Below are 16,461 nucleotides of genomic sequence, written 5' to 3'. Positions count from 1 at the left end.
GAGCCAGGGCATGCAGGGTGCCTGCCTCAGCCCCACTGCGTTGTCAACCAGACTTTTAGCAGCTTGGTCAGCAGTGCTGACTGGAGCCGCTAGGGTCTCTTTTCGACGGGTCATTCCGATTGAAAACCGGACACCTGGCAATCTTAGCTGCAGAGGGTACGCTTTGCATGTCTCCCTTCCTTGCACCTCCCCCTAGAGTTGCCAACTTTCTAATCACACAAAACCGAACACTCCTGACCCGCCCCTGCCCCAAGGCCCAGACCTTGACCCGCCCCTTCTCTGAGGCCCTGCGCCCTATCGCTCCATCCCCCTCTCTCCATCACTCACTCTCCCCCACCCTTGCTCACTTTCACCAGGCTGGGGCAGGGGGTTGGGGTGCGGAAGGGGGGTGAGGGCTCCGGCTAGGAGTGAAGTCTCTGGGGTGGGGCTGGGGATGAGGGAATTGGTGTGAAGGAGGGGGCTGGAGCAGGGGTTGGGGTGCGGGAGAGGATTCGGTGTGCAGGGTCCCAGTGGCACTTCCTGCGTCTTCCGTGAAGCGGCCACCAGGTCCCTGCAGCCCCTAGAAGCATGGGTGGCCAGGGAGACTCCATGCACTGCCCCCACCCCAAGGCCTGGGTCCACAGCTCCCATTGGCCGGGAACCAGGACCAATGGAAGCTGCGAGAGTGGCCAAGGAGGCTCAGTGCGCTGCCCTCGCACCCGCTGGCACCACCTCTGCAGCTCCCATTGGCCGACCATGTGTCTAGGGGCTACAGGGACCTGGCGGCCGCTTCTGGGAGCCATGTGGAGCTAGGGCAGGCTTAGCCCTGACCCCCTGCTGTGCTGCCAACTGGACTTTTAATGACCCGGTCAGCGGTGCCAACCGGAGCCACCAGGGTCCCTTTTGACTGGGCATTCCAGTCGAAAACCAGACACCTGTCAACCCTCCCCTCGCCAGTCCCCCCATGAGATGCATGCTGCAAAGGGTGCGTGTCGCTGTCTCACATGCTACTGGACAGAAGGGATTCCAGATAATGCAAAGGTCCTAATAAGAGGGTTTCAGATACATGGCACTATACCGTATCATGCACGGTGCTACCTAGTGGCTAACCATTCTAATAGTTCAACTTTCCATTCCACTCGAAGCTCGGCGCCCGGCCCTCGGATGCAGTGGTTGCTTTGCAGCTGGCATGGTTGTGCTGATGTGTGAAGCCTCGGCACTTGGCAGAGTTGCACAAAACTGCTTTTTTTTACTCTATGGAGTGCGGACGCGTTTTGCCATTTGTCCTGCTGTGTTGTGTTTGTCAGGGATTCGCCCCAGAGCTGCAGCAGGGGGTAGGGTCTGCCCCCAGTCGCCTCCCTTTGCATGAGATGGTTGCTAGATCAGCTGTCCCCTCCAGCTTTGAGCTGTCTCTGCAGGAAGCTGCGAGGTGACATGTTTGCTGGATTTTGGTTTCAGTTTCCTATTGAATCTATTTTGAGGCTGACGTTTCTATTTGTGCCTGGGAGCAGAGAGTGCAAACATGCAAATGCAGAACACAAAGCACTGTGCTCAGCCACTGCAGTCTGGGCAGCCTCTCCTAGCACAACCCCCACTCGCCCACTGCAGGCCTGCTGGCAATGCAACAGCATACAACCTCAACTGCATAGAACTAGGGTGACCGGACAGCAAGTGTGAAAAATTGGGACAGGGATGGGGGGTAATAGGAGCCTATATAAGAAAAAGACCCAAAAATCGGGACTGTCCCTATAAAATCAGGACATCTGGTCACCCTACATGGAACAGACATGGGAATAGCTGCACTTAGGAACAAGACTCCCAAAGTTGCTACTCATTGCTAAGAGATACTAATACCTTGCTCTGACAGCCCTTTTCAACTGCAGATCTCAAAGCGATTTAGAAAGCAGGTCAGCATCCTTATCCCCATTTTACAGATGGGGAAACTGAGGCACAGAGGGGTGCAGTAACCTGCCCAAGATCACCTAGCACGCCAGTGGTAGAGCTGGGACTAGAACTCAGCTGTCCCGTGTACTCGTTCAGTGGCCTATTGACTAGGTCACACTGCCTCCCTTGTGTTATAGCATGGCACCAGCTGGGCTGTTGCTAAGGCTGAGCATGGCTTCCTGTTTAAAGGTGGGTTCGATGTGCTCTAAATCCACATGCTGACTTGGATTGGCTTGAAATTTGTTATGCCTCATGGTGGGGGCAGATTAAGATCCACCTTTAGGTTTATTTGAACAAGAGGTTCCTGTGTTATATTCCCCCCCAAAACCAGCATTTTACAAAATCATCTTGTTCTTCTATCATTTTTTGCACACCCCCGGGGCTCAAAAAAGGGCTTGGCTCTTCCCCAAATTGAGCTCAGTCACAAGGATTTCTCTCTGCTTGGACATGACACCTACTGCCCCTTGGGGAAGTGATAGAGAAAGTCAGTAAGTGTAAAGTTTGTACCCTGAGGTGCCGAACTACGCCATCTGCAAGTGAAAAGCACTTGTGCAGTGAGATGGGCTCTGCTGGAACCAGAACATTGGCAGGTGGTGTGTTGCCACAGTAACTGGGTACCTCATGGCGACATGCTATGGGCATTGAACTGAGCCCTGGCCTTGGCAGCTCTCAGGGAACGGGTGTGGTGCACCTTGCTCTCTGCCTGCTCTCTGCAGGGAGCCTGGCCCCGAGATGAAAATGTCTGGTTTAAGAATGCAGAGTGCGCTGCAATTCCTTTGCTGACTCTGCTTTAACTTCAGCAATAGTGACAAGAAAATTAGCATTGATTAATAGAGGGAAGACGAACGACTCTAGTAAGCAGTTAGGGTAAGGAAATCATGTTTCCTGAATATTGGGATTGGTTTGTGATGCGCTGCCCCCGGCATGAGCTGCTCAGAACATGTTCCCAATTCTTATCACCCTGTTTGGTGCAGAGCTGGGGAATATCGGGGGTCAGAGCAGTGAGGAGAATGTGGGAGGTTGGGAAAGAGGCCTGGAGACTGTGGGGATGGTGAAGCCTGGGGAGTGCAGAGGCGGGGAGCATGCGCAGTGGGGTCAGGGAGTTTGTCGGGGAGGTGGAGGCCTGGGGATGGTGGGGAGGGGAGGCCTGGGAATTGCAGCGTGGGATATGGGGGGAGGGAAGCCTGGGGAGGGTTGCCAACCCTCCAGCCTTGGCCTGGAGTCTCCCGGAATCGGCCTCCATCTCCTGGTGACTACAGAAAGCAATCCAGGAGATTTTAATAGGATATTTTAAGAAAATGACATTGTCATGTTGCGGGGGGGCGGGAGGGAGGGAATCTCCCGGAATAGCTTCAGTCAGAGTTGGCAATCCTAGGATGGGAATTGCAGGGTTGGGGAGCATGTGTGGCCTCGGGAGTGTGGGGGCAGGGAGTGGGGGAGGGTGGGGGAGGCCTGGGGAATATAGGGGCAGGGAGCGTGCAGGGGAGTGGGGCTTGGGGACTGTGGCGTGGGGAGCCATTGGGGGCCGATGAGCTGCTCCCTCTGGCTGGCTCCCGCACAGTAGAGCATTAACGGTCTCTTTCTCTCTCTGGCAGGCCCTGGCCTGTGGTGACATTGCTCAGCATGCAGCGGTAGCCGAGGGGATCCCTCATTCAGATCCCTGGGCTGGGCTAGCTGTGCGGGGCAGCCTTTCCCTGCAATCCCTATGAAGCTGAGGACAGCTGCAGTCCTGTCACACCGGCTCCCCCAGGCCAAAGGCACCACTGCTTCCTCCATCTCTCCTGCCGGTGCCTGTCTCTGATGCTGGGCCATGTCACTAGCTGCCCATCCCACTGATCTGGGGTTTGAATTTGCCAGCAGCAGCTTGGAGGAAATACACCAGGTAGGGTCCAAGGATGGAAGCACGCGCTCCACTCCCATTCCTACCCTATCCGCAGTTGGGACCAGCCTCACCAGTGTGTCTGTCTGGGGGCAGGAGGATGCTATGAAATGTGCAAGGGGCGGCAGTCCTAAATCCCTGCCAGGGGAGGTCGTGTGATCAAACCCTAACCCTGCAGGTGCTGTTAGCAGGGGAAGGGGTGAAAATGGGGGCCAGGGTTCCCCCTTGAGAGTCCAGTGGGAATCAGCCAGCTGAGTTTGACTCTGAGCTTGGTGCTTCGGTGCTCTGGGGCTGAGCCCTATGGCAGGATCTTGCCTTAGTGCCAGGGGGCAGTGTTTGGCAGGGAATGGGTATTTGCACAATGACTTGTCCCCACTGGAGTTCTAAGTATCCCAGAGCCTTTTCTGTTGGCTCAGGGGAGCATTTATTTTTCTCCTGACGAGCCTTATGGGCAGGAGTGAGAAAATCTAACACAGAAGAATGGCTCCAACCAAATACAGGGAGGCTTGAGGAAAGAATTAAAGAAGAATTCAGCGTGAACAAGCTAGCAGTAAAAGACCTATTCTGCAGCAAGACTATGCAGCATGACAAAGACGAGGAAGTTGACAGATCAGCCAGAAGAGACAAAACAGTGGATGGCTACCAAAGCGAGAGAAGATGAGGAATTGTACAAGAGAGGGGATTCCTAATATCTGAACAACTGTTCTCACAGTTCTCAAACTGTTGTCATGTTGTGAAGCCCGAGATTATATGATTTTAACCACAGAGGAAGGACCGAGTGTTTCATGTCCAGTCTGTGCTCAGTCAGCCAGAACCACTAATACACATTGCGAGTTGTGAAGAAACAGTGGATTTACCCATCTCATTAGGAGTAATTGCTTTTGAGAAAACAAGTAAGACCATAAGTCAACTGAAGAGAGGTAAAACCCCAAGCTGTGGTAAGATACACAGTGAAATGTTAAGTGCTGGAAAGGAAGTCATGGTGAATTACATGTGCAGGCTGTATAGCATGGGTGGGGAAAGGAGACCTGTCCTAAAGATTGGAGAAGAGGTGTCACCTGTAAAAATCCGTAAAAAGGGGACCCAGCCTTTTTGTGATAAGTGGAGCGAGGTGACACTTCTCCCTGTACCTGGAAAAGTGTTTTGCACAATCATTTTGAATAGGATGAAAACTGCTGTTTACAAAGTATCCAGGAATGAACAGGCTGGATTTTGATCCAAAAGGTTGTGTTCAGATCAGGTTTTCACCTCCAGGGAAGCTTAGAATACCAGCAGAAGAAGGTTTTTACTTCATTGATTTCACAAATCATTTGACAGTGTCCATAGAAAAGCCCTCTGGAAGATCCAAAGACACTATGGAATTCCAGAAAAAATTGCAAATGGATAAAAGCTTTGTATGACGAGTCTGTGTGGTGGAGACACGGAACGGTTTAAAATTGTTATTGATGTAAGGCAAGGATGTGTACTTTCCCCACTTCTCTTCTGCATTGTCTTAGACTTTGAAATGAGATGCGTGACGGAGAGACGGGAGATAAACTGTGAGTCCTAGAGTTTGCAGATGACATAGTCATATGGATACCAATGTGGATGGAATGCAAAGAGACTTTATGAGCATAAATGTAAAAGCTGCCAATCAGTATTCGTATCAGTATGCAGTAGACCAAGATTATGGGGATAGCAGAGAACGCTGTCAATATTGACACATGTATGACCGATGGAGAAGAGTATGAAAGAGTTGATGACTTTTTGGTTAACTTGTAAGTACAATATCTGCTAATGGCCAGCCCATTAAAGGAGTGAAGGCAAGAACTGGCAAAGCCAGAGAATCATTTTCTCGTTTTTTAAACATCTGGAAGAGTAGGAAGACACTTTTACACAGTGATGGCAATGCTATTAGAGAGACAAGGTGTGAGAGGTCATATCCTTTATTGGACCAACTTCTGTTGGTGAGAGAGCCAAGCTTGTCTCTAATATACCGACACAGCGAGGCAGGTGTAAGCCATACGGGCTAGGCAGGCAATTGTGTGTCGCCCTGTTACAGCAATAACCCAGCTATGGTATATGGAGAGAAGAATGGGGGAAAGCAGGCCAGGCACTCCTGGGGGCTGACAGCTGCTGCAGGATGCTTCTTTAGGAGACACAGTGCTGCCCTCCAGTGGCATGTACCCACATCTCCCTTGCTCTGGCCACTTTCTGCTCTCATCTGTGGTGTAGCCAGCCAGCCTGCAAGGCCTTTACTCTGCATTCAGAGCAGTGCTACTGGGTTCCAGAGCGGGCCCTGTGCCTGCATCTCTGGAAAGAGTCAGGACTGCTCTTGCAGTGACCTGACAGGAGCGAGTCATGCAGCAGCCAATCCAAGCGCTGGCAGTCTGGAATTTGTCCCCCGTGGGGCATTGCTAGGAGTGTGTGGGGCCCCTTACTGTGGGGTGGGGCTGCCACAATAGCTACACTGGCCAGCCATACACACAGAGGTGGGGGTGGGGGGTTCTGTGCAGCCAGGCAGCAGAGCCGCTGAGGGATGGGAGCTGTGCAGGGGCTTGGAGTTCCTTGTCCCTCCTTCCAAACCAGAGAATGACTGTCTGTTGCGTGGGGTGCGATGCATTTTAGAGAGAGAGCCTGCCCCTGGAGAGGCGTGTTTGGAATGTATGGGTTTCGCACTCTGTACCTCAAAGCAAAACCCTGGAACCCCCATATTCACCACTGTTATGTAACTGTGATCTGTTTTGTACAAAGCATGCCATGTAAGATATCCTAGGAAAGGTCATGCTCTGCTGAAACTTGTTGTTCTGTCCAAATATCTGTCATTATCTGTGTATGAAGCTATGAGATTTTGCTGTATGGTTGTTACTGAAATATGTTGTAAGTTTGCTAGTGACATACAAAGGACCCCTTCCCAGGAGGGTGCTCAACTACCATGAATCAGCAGGGGAGTGTAATCAAGGGATTTACAATTCAAAGAGGGCTGCCTAAACACCACACAATGGGGACTGCTCAATTCTATATTTCAGTCGCACAAGACCACACCCTGGGGAATTGCCAAGCCCAGTGACTCAGCAAAGCCCACCAGGACATGACTGCGCAAGTGTCTTCTAGGCACACGGACTGAGGATATAAAATAGGGAACAGCCGCAGCATGCCTTGACCTTTCTCCTCCCCCACCTAAGCTGGAAGCAACAGAAACGCTGAGAAGACAAAAACTTTAACTGAGGAGACTGGTCTAGGCTTAAGGGAGGCCTGTGTATTAAGAACTGTAACATCCAGTGGGATGAGAAAATTGCTTGATCCAAATACTGCCTAGTGTAATAAGGTTTAAGATTTAGATTGTGCACTTATCTTTTATTTTCATTGGTAACTATCTCTGACCCCTTATGCCTACCACTTATAATCACTTAAAATCTTTCCATAGTTAATAAATCTGGTTTATAGAATCACAGAATATCAGGGTTGGAAGGGACCTCAGGAGGTCATCTAGTCCAACCCCCTGCTCAAAGCAGGACCAATCCCCAACTAAATCATCCCAGCCAGGGCTTTGTCAAGCCTGACCTTAAAAACTTCTGAGGAAGGAGATTCCACCACCTCCCTAGGTAACGCATTCCAGTGTTTCACCATCCTCCTAGTGAAAAAGTTTTTCCTAATATCCAACCTAAACCTCCCCTACTGCAACTTGAGACCATTACTCCTTGTTCTGTCATCTGCTACCACTGAGAACAGTCTAGATCCATCCTCTTTGGAACCCCCTTTCAGGTAGTTGAAAGCAGCTATCAAATCCCCCCTCATTCTTCTCTTCCGCAGACTAAACAATCCCAGTTCCCTCAGCCTCTCCTCATAAGTCATGTGTTCCAGTTCCCTAATCATTTTTGTTGCCTTCCGCTGGACACTTTCCAATTTTTCCACACCCTTCTTGTAGTGTGGGGCCCAAAACTGGACACAGTACTCCAGATGAGGCCTCACCAATGTCGAATAGAGGGGAACGATCACTTCCCTTGATCTGCTGGCAGTGACCCTACTTATACATCCCAAAATGCCATTGGTCTTCTTGGCAACAACAGCACACTGTTGACTAGTATCCAGCTTCTCGTCGACTGTAACTCCTAGATCCTTTTCTGCAGAACTGCTGCCTAGTCTGTAGCGGTGCATGGGATTCTTCCGTCCTAAGTGCAGGACTCTGCACTTGTCCTTGTTGAACCTCATCAGTTTTCTTTTGGCCCAATCCTCTAATTTGTCAAGGTCCCTCTGTATCCTATCCCTACGTTCCAGCGTATCTACCTCTCCTCCCACTTTAGTGTCATTTGCAAACTTGCTGAGGGTACAATCCACACCATCCTCCAGATCATTTATGAAGATATTGAACAAAACCGGCCCAAGGACTGACCCTTGGGGTACTCCACTTGATACTGGCTGCCAACTAGACATGGAGCCATTGATCACTACCCGTTGAGCCCGACAATCGAGCCAACTTTCTGTCCACCTTATAGTCCATTCATCCAGCCCATACTTCTTTAACTTGCTGGCAAGAATACTGTGGTAGTCTGTGTCAAAAACTTTGCTAAAGTCAAGGAACAACACGTCCACTGCTTTCCCCTCATCCACAGAGCCAGTTATCTCGTCATAGAAGGCAATTAGGTTAGTCAGGCATGACTTGTCCTTGGTGAAGCCATGCTGACTGTTCCTGATCACTTTCCTCTCCTCTAAATGCTTCAGAATTGATTCCTTGAGGACCTGCTCCATGATTTTTCCAGGAACTGAGGTGAGGCTGTCTGGCCTGTAGTTCCCAGGATCCTCCTTCTTCCCTTTTTTAAAGATGGGCACTATATTAGGCTTTTTCCAGTCATCCGGGACTTCCCCCGATCACCATGAGTTTTCAAAGATAATGGCCAATGGCTCTGCAATCACATCCGCCAACTCCTTTAGCACTCTCGGATGCAGAGCATCCGGCCCCATGGACTTGTGCTCATCCAGCTTTTCTAAATAGTTCCGAACCATTTCTTTCTCCACAGAGTGATGGTCACCTCCTCCCCATGCTGTGCTGCCCAGTGCAGTAGTCTGGGAGCTGACCTTGTTCGTGAAGACAGAGGCAAAAAAAGCATTGATTACATTAGCTTTTTCCACATCCTCTGTCACTAGGTTGTCTCCCTCATTCAGTAAGGGGCCCACACTTTCCTTGACTTTCTTCTTGTTGCCAACATACCTGAAGAAACCCTTCTTGTTACTCTTAACATCTCTTGCTAGCTGCAACTCCAGGTGTGATTTGGCCTTCCTGATTTCACTCCTGCATGCCCGAGCAGTATTTTTATACTCTTCCCTGGTCATTTGTCCAATCTTCCACTTCTTATAAGCTTCTTTTTTGTGTTTAAGATCAGCAAGGATTTCACTGTTAAGCCAAACTGGTTGCCTGCCATATTTACTATTCTTTCTACACATTGGGATGGTTTGTTCCTGTAACCTCAATAAGGATTCTTTAAAATACAGCCAGCTCTCCTGGACTCCTTTCCCCCTCATGTTATTCTCCCAGAGGATCCTGCCCATCAGTTCCCTAAGGGAGTCAAAGTCTGCTTTTCTGAAGTCCAGGGTCTGTATTCTGCTGCTCTCCTTTCTTCCCTGTGTCAGGATCCTGAAATTTTTTCTAAAACAATTTGGTTTGGTTGAAGTGCTTGGGAAATCTCAGCTCAGGTTACAAAGGCTGGTGCATGACCTCTCCACATTGAGGGAGGGGCAGACTGGGTAATAAATTTACACTGGTCAAGCTTCTGACCAGGGCAAAACGGTACAGCTCTGGGGTGCAAGCGTGGGAAGCTGGGGGAAATTGGCCGGTGCCTTTCTCTGTGTGATTTGTGAGTGGCTCAGGGAGCATTCATGCAATCCAGCTGGGTGTGGGGCTCCCCCTGCTGTTGTGCTGAGTGATAACTGCATCTGGAGGGGTTTGCTGCTTGTCATTAGCAAAGCATTTGGAGAGACAGCCCAGGCCAGAGAGTTAAGGGGGCACAGCGGTCCCACAGTTCCAGGTTGCACCTGAGGCATCCCATCACAATGGCTGGACCTGAGATCTCTGGGGGTGAGTGCTAAGCATGCTGGGGGATAGTCTCAAGCTGCACTGTCTATGATGTATGTCTGTCCCCCTGCAGCTTGATGACCCACTGGCCTTTCCTGCCCCTCTGGAGGAGCAGCTTCCCTGCACAGACCTGCTGTGTGTGTATTCGGGGCTGGAATTGGATGAGGTGCCCAGAGGCATCATGGCAGATGAACTGCTGGACAAGCCCGAGCCGCAGGTTGTTGGGGACAGTGTCACAGTGCCAGGTGGGTCACATGGGGGCAAGGGGAAAGAGAACGTTTCATCAATTGCAGATCCCCGTAGACTCTAAAAGCCAGGTCTTTGCTGAGACCCAGCAGAGCTGAGCTCAGGGCTCTCCCCTGGTGTGCAGAGCCAGTCTAGCTCCAGCCCTGCATATGATGATGCAGCTAGCAAGCCGCATGTTTATGCACCACCAGCAGTGACATGGCTCCAGCCTTGATGGGGTCAAGGAAACCTTGTGCAGCCTGCCAGAGCCTGCATGGAACCTGCACCAAGAGGGGGAACGGCCCCATCATCCCAACGGAAACAATAGGTGCTGCTGGGGGCTGGGCTCTTTGAAAAGCCTGGCAGAAGGTGGGTGCCCCAGGGTGGTTCCGTTCCCCCCTGAAGTTGGGCGGGGGGTGGACTGACACAGGCTGTTTCTCTGCAGGTGACGCTGAGCAGCTATTACCCCCCATTGCAGCTGGAGAGGGCCTGCTCTGGGTGGAGTCACCCAACAACATCTTGGATGAGAAGCGGCTGCGTGAGTCGCCTTTCCTGGGCAGTGGCCCTCCCCTCTTAGGTTGTGGGAGGGACAGGGCTGGGGGCCTTCCCCTCTCACAGGGCAGGACAAGAGCCCTTCCCATCTCTGGGGAGGAGGAACTGGCCCCACCCCCTCACAGGCAGTACAAAGGCCCCTGCCCTCTCACAGAGTGGTGGCTGGGGCCTTCCCTGCTCACGGGGGAGCATCAGGGTGAGATGGCTCTCCCCTCCTATGGGCGGGGTAGGAGGGTTGGAAGTGCTCGCACCTAGATAGGGTCTATTTGCAGGTTAGAGGCCATCTTTCAGGGTGGCTGCATCTTGGTGGGCAGGGGAGTCTCTGGCATGGCCCAGTCTGAGTGAGGATCCTAGGGGCGTGATGCTGATCTGGTGCCCCATGTTCAGCCAGGCTTCCCTCCCATTGTATCCCTTATAGTTGGTGGCACTGGGGCTTCCCTGGACAGAGGGTCCTGCCCCCTGGGCCTGGGGGAAGCCAGCGGCCTGCTCAGGTCTGAGGACGAGGAGAATCCCATGGCTGGGTCCACCAGGGAGCAGACAGGGAAGCAGCCCAAGAGGAAAGGTAACCTGGGTCCCCTAAATCCTGTGTATGCAATGCCTTCCTCTCCCAGCAGGGCTCCTGGGGCCTGTGACACGTCCTGTTCTGTTGGCGGGGAGTGCCTGGCGCAGAGCCAGCCTCCTTGTTGGCATGCACCTGCCGCATCCCTGCGAGTCCTAGCTACCAGCCTTACCCCTGACCCTGCCCAGCCTGCCCGGGACATCCCACCTCCATCGCCTCTCCCTGCACTGCACTCCCCACACACTGGCCAAACCAGCTGTCCTCCTGCCTCTCCGCCACTATGGACCAGAGACATCATTATTTTGTATCCTCCCCGCCCCTGCAACATGATCAGGGCTGGCCCCACCCCCAGCTCCCAGCCCACCTCCCCTGCCCAGTACTGTGCACCAGGGTGTGGAGACAACATCACCCCCACTAGCTGCTCTGGTCTGAGCCCAGCAGCATAGCCAGCCCCCTGTGTGGAGCCTGTCTCCATCACCGCTGTGTGACTCTTGAGACCCAACCCTACAGTGCTGGCCGGTCACCCCCTCCCTCACCCGGCACTGACACACTGGAGGTGGGTGTGCTGTGCAGGACTGTGCTGGGAAGACAGCAACCCTGCAGTAGTGATCGCACGCTGACCTGATCTTGAACAGCGGCAGTCTTACCCCAGCGACGGCGGCTACATTTCAGTGGGGAGGGTAGTGATTCTGGGCTGTGCACACAGCCCAGTCCCAGTGTGTCCATGGAGAGACGGACAGACACTGTGTCCACAACCTGACCTGTCAGAGGGAAGCTGCTCTCTGAAGTGAATCCAGGGGAGGTGCAGTGCCCAGGCCCCACTCAGAGGATGCTGCAGGAATAGGAGGTCCAGCGCCTGCTGTGAGAATAACTGATGGCCATGGGGAGGCCCATGGAGAGGCAGGTTGGGTGGTAGGATGGTTGGGGCCGTGCTCTTCCTTTCTCCTGTCTTCCCCTTGCAGGTCGCAAGCCGAAGCCCCCCCGCTGCCTTTCCCCCATCACCGCCCCAGGCTTTCCAATCTGCAGGAAGAGCAAGGACGGCAAAGGTAGTGAGCAGCATGGCGGCCTGTGGAGGGGGGGCAGGCTGGGAGATGTCAGGTTGGACAGGGCCACAGCAAACGGCTCCTGTAGCTTGGCAGGGAGCAGACAAGTTTGGCTCAGCCTGATGGGGCAAATCATCAGCCAGAAGCTGCTGAGTGAATGGGAGACACTTCCTGTCTGGCTGAGCCCCCTGGCCAGCCTGACTCGGGGCAGGGAGCCCTGCCCATATGCCCATCCCACCACTAGCCCGGCAGCTGCAGCAGAGCGCTCTCCCTCATCACCTAGGGATTCCTGTGGGGCAGCTCTCTGGCCTGTGGGGTGCAGGGGACAGACAAGCTGATCACTATGGGCCCTTCTCACCTTGGGCTCTGAATGTAGCCCAGGCAGCTCCCCCAGTCCCGGCAGAGCCACCTTTTCCCTGACAGCAGGACAAAGGGATAGCTTTGAGGGGGGAGGGATAGCTCAGTGGTTTGAGCATTGGTCTGCTAAAGCCAGGGTTGTGAGTTCAATCCTTGAGAGGGCCATTTAGGGATCTGGGGCAAAAATTGGAGATTGGTCCTGTTTTGAGCAGGGGGTTGGACTAGATGATCTCCTGAGGTCCCTTCCAACCCTCAGATTCTATGACAAACCACGCGCAGCAGGGATGGCAGCCTGGGAAAGCTCTAGTTTCCAGCCCATGGAGCGAGACAGGAACAGCCCAGTGTTGCTGTGGATAATGGTGACTCACTCTCTGTGAGGAGCTGCTGGGCGAACTTGCTGGCTCCTGCTAACGTCCCTAGACCAGTCCAGACTCCCTGGGCCAGGAGGCAGCATCCATACTGCACAGGGTTCAGAGTGGAGAAAATGAGCGGTTGTACTTCCCCAGGCTCTGCCCTCTGCCCAGGCCGGGACAAGATGCCACCCGCAGGCGCTGACGTTCTGTGCAGCTGTATCCAGGCCTCTCCTCCTCCTCTTTGGTGCTTGAACACCAGCAGTGCTGATACTGAGAGGATTTCCCAGCAGTTCCCCTGCACTTGCCCGCAGCTCTGAGCTGCTTAGCTCGTCTTGGTAGACGCGTCCCTCCTGTCTGTGCCTTACATGCGGTGACAGTTTCCTTGCATCCAGGAGGGCTAGAGCCCGTTGTGAAGGAGAGCTGAGACTCTGGAACACGTCAGCTTGGAGTGGCCCGCAACCGCAGTGCACTGATTAACAGCTCTCCCCTCTGCCTGGGCTGTGGACCTAGGGCCTACGTTCGCTACTGCTGCAGAGGGAGGGCACTTGGGCTAGTGATGGGGTGGTGCATGGGGCATTGGGCTGGCTCACGGGGGCTCAGCAAGGCCCTGACTCCTTGCCCTTAGAACAACAGGGGCTGTGCTGGGCTCCTCAGCACAGGGGGCAGTTCAGAGGAAAGGAGGGTCTGGGATGCCCCTTCCCAGGGCTGTGCACTGCCTGCCCCTTACACCCACCATTCCCGGCCCCCCCAGGTAACGCCCTCTACCTGTGGGAGTTCCTGCTGGCACTGCTCCAGGACAGGAACACCTGCCCCAAGTACATCAAATGGACCCAGCGAGACAGAGGCATCTTCAAGCTGGTGGACTCCAAGGCAGTGTCCAGGCTGTGGGGAAAGCAAAAGAACAAACCCAGCATGAACTATGAAACCATGGGCCGGGCACTGCGGTAGGGCCCTCCAGCTGGGGGTGGAGGGGTGGGGGTTGCAGGGCTGGTGGCAGGAGCGGAGCGGTGTGGGAGATAGTGTGTGTGGGGGAGCCATGTGGGAGGGTGCAGCACTGATGGGGTAAGGGGGGCTCTGCAGGGGCTAGGGCGTGGAGCTGAGGTGGGGATGCAGGGGAGTGGTTGGGGGGGGTACAGTGCTGGGGGAGCCCAATGGGAGGGTGCAGAGCTGATTGGGTAAGGGGGGGGGGCTGTGCAGGGGCCATGGTGTGGAGCTGGGGTGGGGATGCAGGAGAGTGATGGAGGGTGGATTTTGGTGCTGGGGGGGGGGTTATGGGACCGGGATCTCCCCATCCCCCAGTACCATGCTGCATTGGTGTCATCCCCAGGTACTATTACCAGCGTGGCATTCTGGCCAAGGTGGAAGGGCAGCGGCTGGTATACCAGTTCAAGGAGATGCCCAAGGACCTGGTGGTGATTGAGGATGAGGGGGAAACAGTGGGCACTGTCACCCCCAGAGCCAGCCGCTCGGCCCTCAGGCCCTCTTCCAGGAGTGCCCCCCTTCAGAGTGCCCTGTCCCTTACTCGCAGCAAGAGGGAGACTGCACCAGTGACCCAACCTCAGGAGCCCACAGCTGCACCGTGTCCTGCCCTCAAGGTGCAGCGGGGGGCCAGCATGCCACCCGCCCACGCCATAGGGTAAGTGCCTGGAGGAAGGGCCAGTTCTGCAACATGCAGGGCTGAGGAATGCCAGCCGTGCCCCAGCCCCTTGTGGATGCAGTGCCAGCCACAGGCTTGGGAAGGGCTGCATGGATTCTCTGGCCGCACAATGTCTCGCCCACCATTGGCATTGACGCTGCCTTGAGTGGAGTAGACCAGCCTCCAGGCCAGGGCTGGGCCTGACCCGGGGGGGAGGAGGTGTTTGCCCCAGGGCAGCCCCTCACAGTGGCAGCTTGTCTTCAGCAGGGCAAAGGTGCCATGGCCACTGCAGGCAGGACCCTCCAGCTCTCCTGAGAGCAGCATTGGGCAAGGGGAGTTGGGATCCAGCCAGGCCACAGGCTCTGCCTAGCCTCTGTGCCAAACCTGGGCACAGGACCATGGCTGCCATCATGCACCCAGGCAGAAGTACCCTCCATGGCCAAGCTACCAGCTCTCTGGAGAAGTTGGCTGGACCCAGAGCAAGGGGTGCAGGGCAGGCAGGTTTGTGGAAAGAGGGCTGGTGATGAGTCCAGAGGATGGGGCTGGAGGAGGCCAATGCTGCTGAGGGGCTCAGCGGCTCGGGAACAGGGTGACAGGGAGCCCAGCTAGTGGGACATTGCAGGGGCAGAGGGGCATGGGAGCCAAAGGGGGGGATCTAGCGAGGCATAGCAGGAGAGCTGCGCTGCATGGCAGGAAGGGGAGGTGGTAGGACCTGAGGCTGAGTGAGCCACGGCAGGGCAAGGCAGGGCAGCGCAGCGGGGATATGGTGCCTGGGTGACAATCAGAATGCCAACACTTCAGCGTTCAGAGGCAGGCAGCACTGGGCCTTGGGCACACAAGCTCCAGCTGTGAGCGGAGGGGCGATATGGGGTGCGGTGGGGGCCTGGGTGGGGAGGGGGGTGGATTTCCCATCCCCCACCTACAGTGGTTGGCAGGGCCCAGTTTGCACATTCACTCCAGCATATGACCGTTTTCCTTTCTCCTTCCCCAGCTCCCCGCTCCTGACCGGTCGCTTGGGGCTGGGGTCCCTGACTCTCCAGCCCATCCCACTCACCACAATGCTGGCCCTGGGAAATGCTGCCAGTTCTCCTTTTCCAAGCAGCAGCCCTGCTCCGGACAGGATCCCACTCCAGCCTGGGTTCCCCCTGAATGGGTTCCCCCAACCACTGCCAGGCCTGGGCAGCAATATCCCAGCAGCAGGCCCCCTCCTGCCTGCTGCCCCCCAGCACTCCTTGTCTAGTCTGTTCCAGCCAATAGCTCTGACTGGCCAGCCAGGCACTGTTGTTGCCACCATCATTGGGACAATGGAGGCCAACAGCAGCAGCCTAGCTATGCTGGATCGCCCACTCCCGAGCCTGCTTTCCAGTGATCCTGCCATGCTCGCCAGTGTACTGAAGACACAGGTGTCCCAGCAGGAGAGCCTGGTCGGCCGTGGAAAGGTCCAGGAGCTCCAGCCACTAGCTCTAAGCAGCTCCCAGGATGGCAAAGCAACAGCAGCCCTGCCAGCAGGAGGCACGGACAGCTGCACCCAACTCAGCCACCCAAAGGTGGGCTTGACACCTGTGGTGGAACTGGAATTAGCCATCAGCTCGGAGGCGGCGTTCCCTGGTGAGCGGATGGCTCAGCTCCCAGGCCCTGCAGCTCTGTTGTCTCTAGGCAGTGGTGACATCAAGGAGGAATGCTGGGAAGTGGTGTGAAGTGCACAGAAGTACCCTGGGCTCCAACAGAGGCAAGGGCTGCTGGGAAAGCCTAGTTCCCTGGACTGACAGGATCCAACTCAGAGCTGGGGGCTGCTGGGGCCAGAAACGCTGGGAGAGGGGAGCCTCACAGGCTGCATTGCATTTGCTTCTTGCCCTCACCCATTAAAGAGACATTTTGCACCAGA

The 16,461-nt window shown here is 54.8% G+C and overlaps 1 protein-coding gene across 4 annotated transcripts in view; it reads left to right on the top strand.

The window, feature by feature from the left end:
* The window catches only part of ELF4 (E74 like ETS transcription factor 4), a 38,068-nt gene extending 21,607 nt beyond the window's left edge, over positions 1-16,461 (top strand). For all 4 annotated transcript variants that reach the window (XM_038416340.2, XM_038416339.2, XM_038416342.2 and 1 more), the window contains 8 exons: positions 3,519-3,805; positions 9,925-10,096; positions 10,522-10,614; positions 11,047-11,190; positions 12,150-12,233; positions 13,692-13,884; positions 14,268-14,576; positions 15,568-16,461. In XM_038416340.2, coding sequence (XP_038272268.1) covers positions 3,734-3,805; positions 9,925-10,096; positions 10,522-10,614; positions 11,047-11,190; positions 12,150-12,233; positions 13,692-13,884; positions 14,268-14,576; positions 15,568-16,273 — 1,773 coding nt within the window. In that variant the 5' untranslated portion in view covers positions 3,519-3,733 and the 3' untranslated portion in view covers positions 16,274-16,461. The remainder of the gene's footprint in view (positions 1-3,518; positions 3,806-9,924; positions 10,097-10,521; positions 10,615-11,046; positions 11,191-12,149; positions 12,234-13,691; positions 13,885-14,267; positions 14,577-15,567) is intronic.

Source organism: Dermochelys coriacea, chromosome 9 (assembly GCF_009764565.3).
Source record: "Dermochelys coriacea isolate rDerCor1 chromosome 9, rDerCor1.pri.v4, whole genome shotgun sequence".
NCBI lineage: Eukaryota > Metazoa > Chordata > Testudines > Dermochelyidae > Dermochelys > Dermochelys coriacea.
Note: the sequence above shows the minus strand (reverse complement) of the source record. Positions and strands in the feature narration are given on the sequence as shown.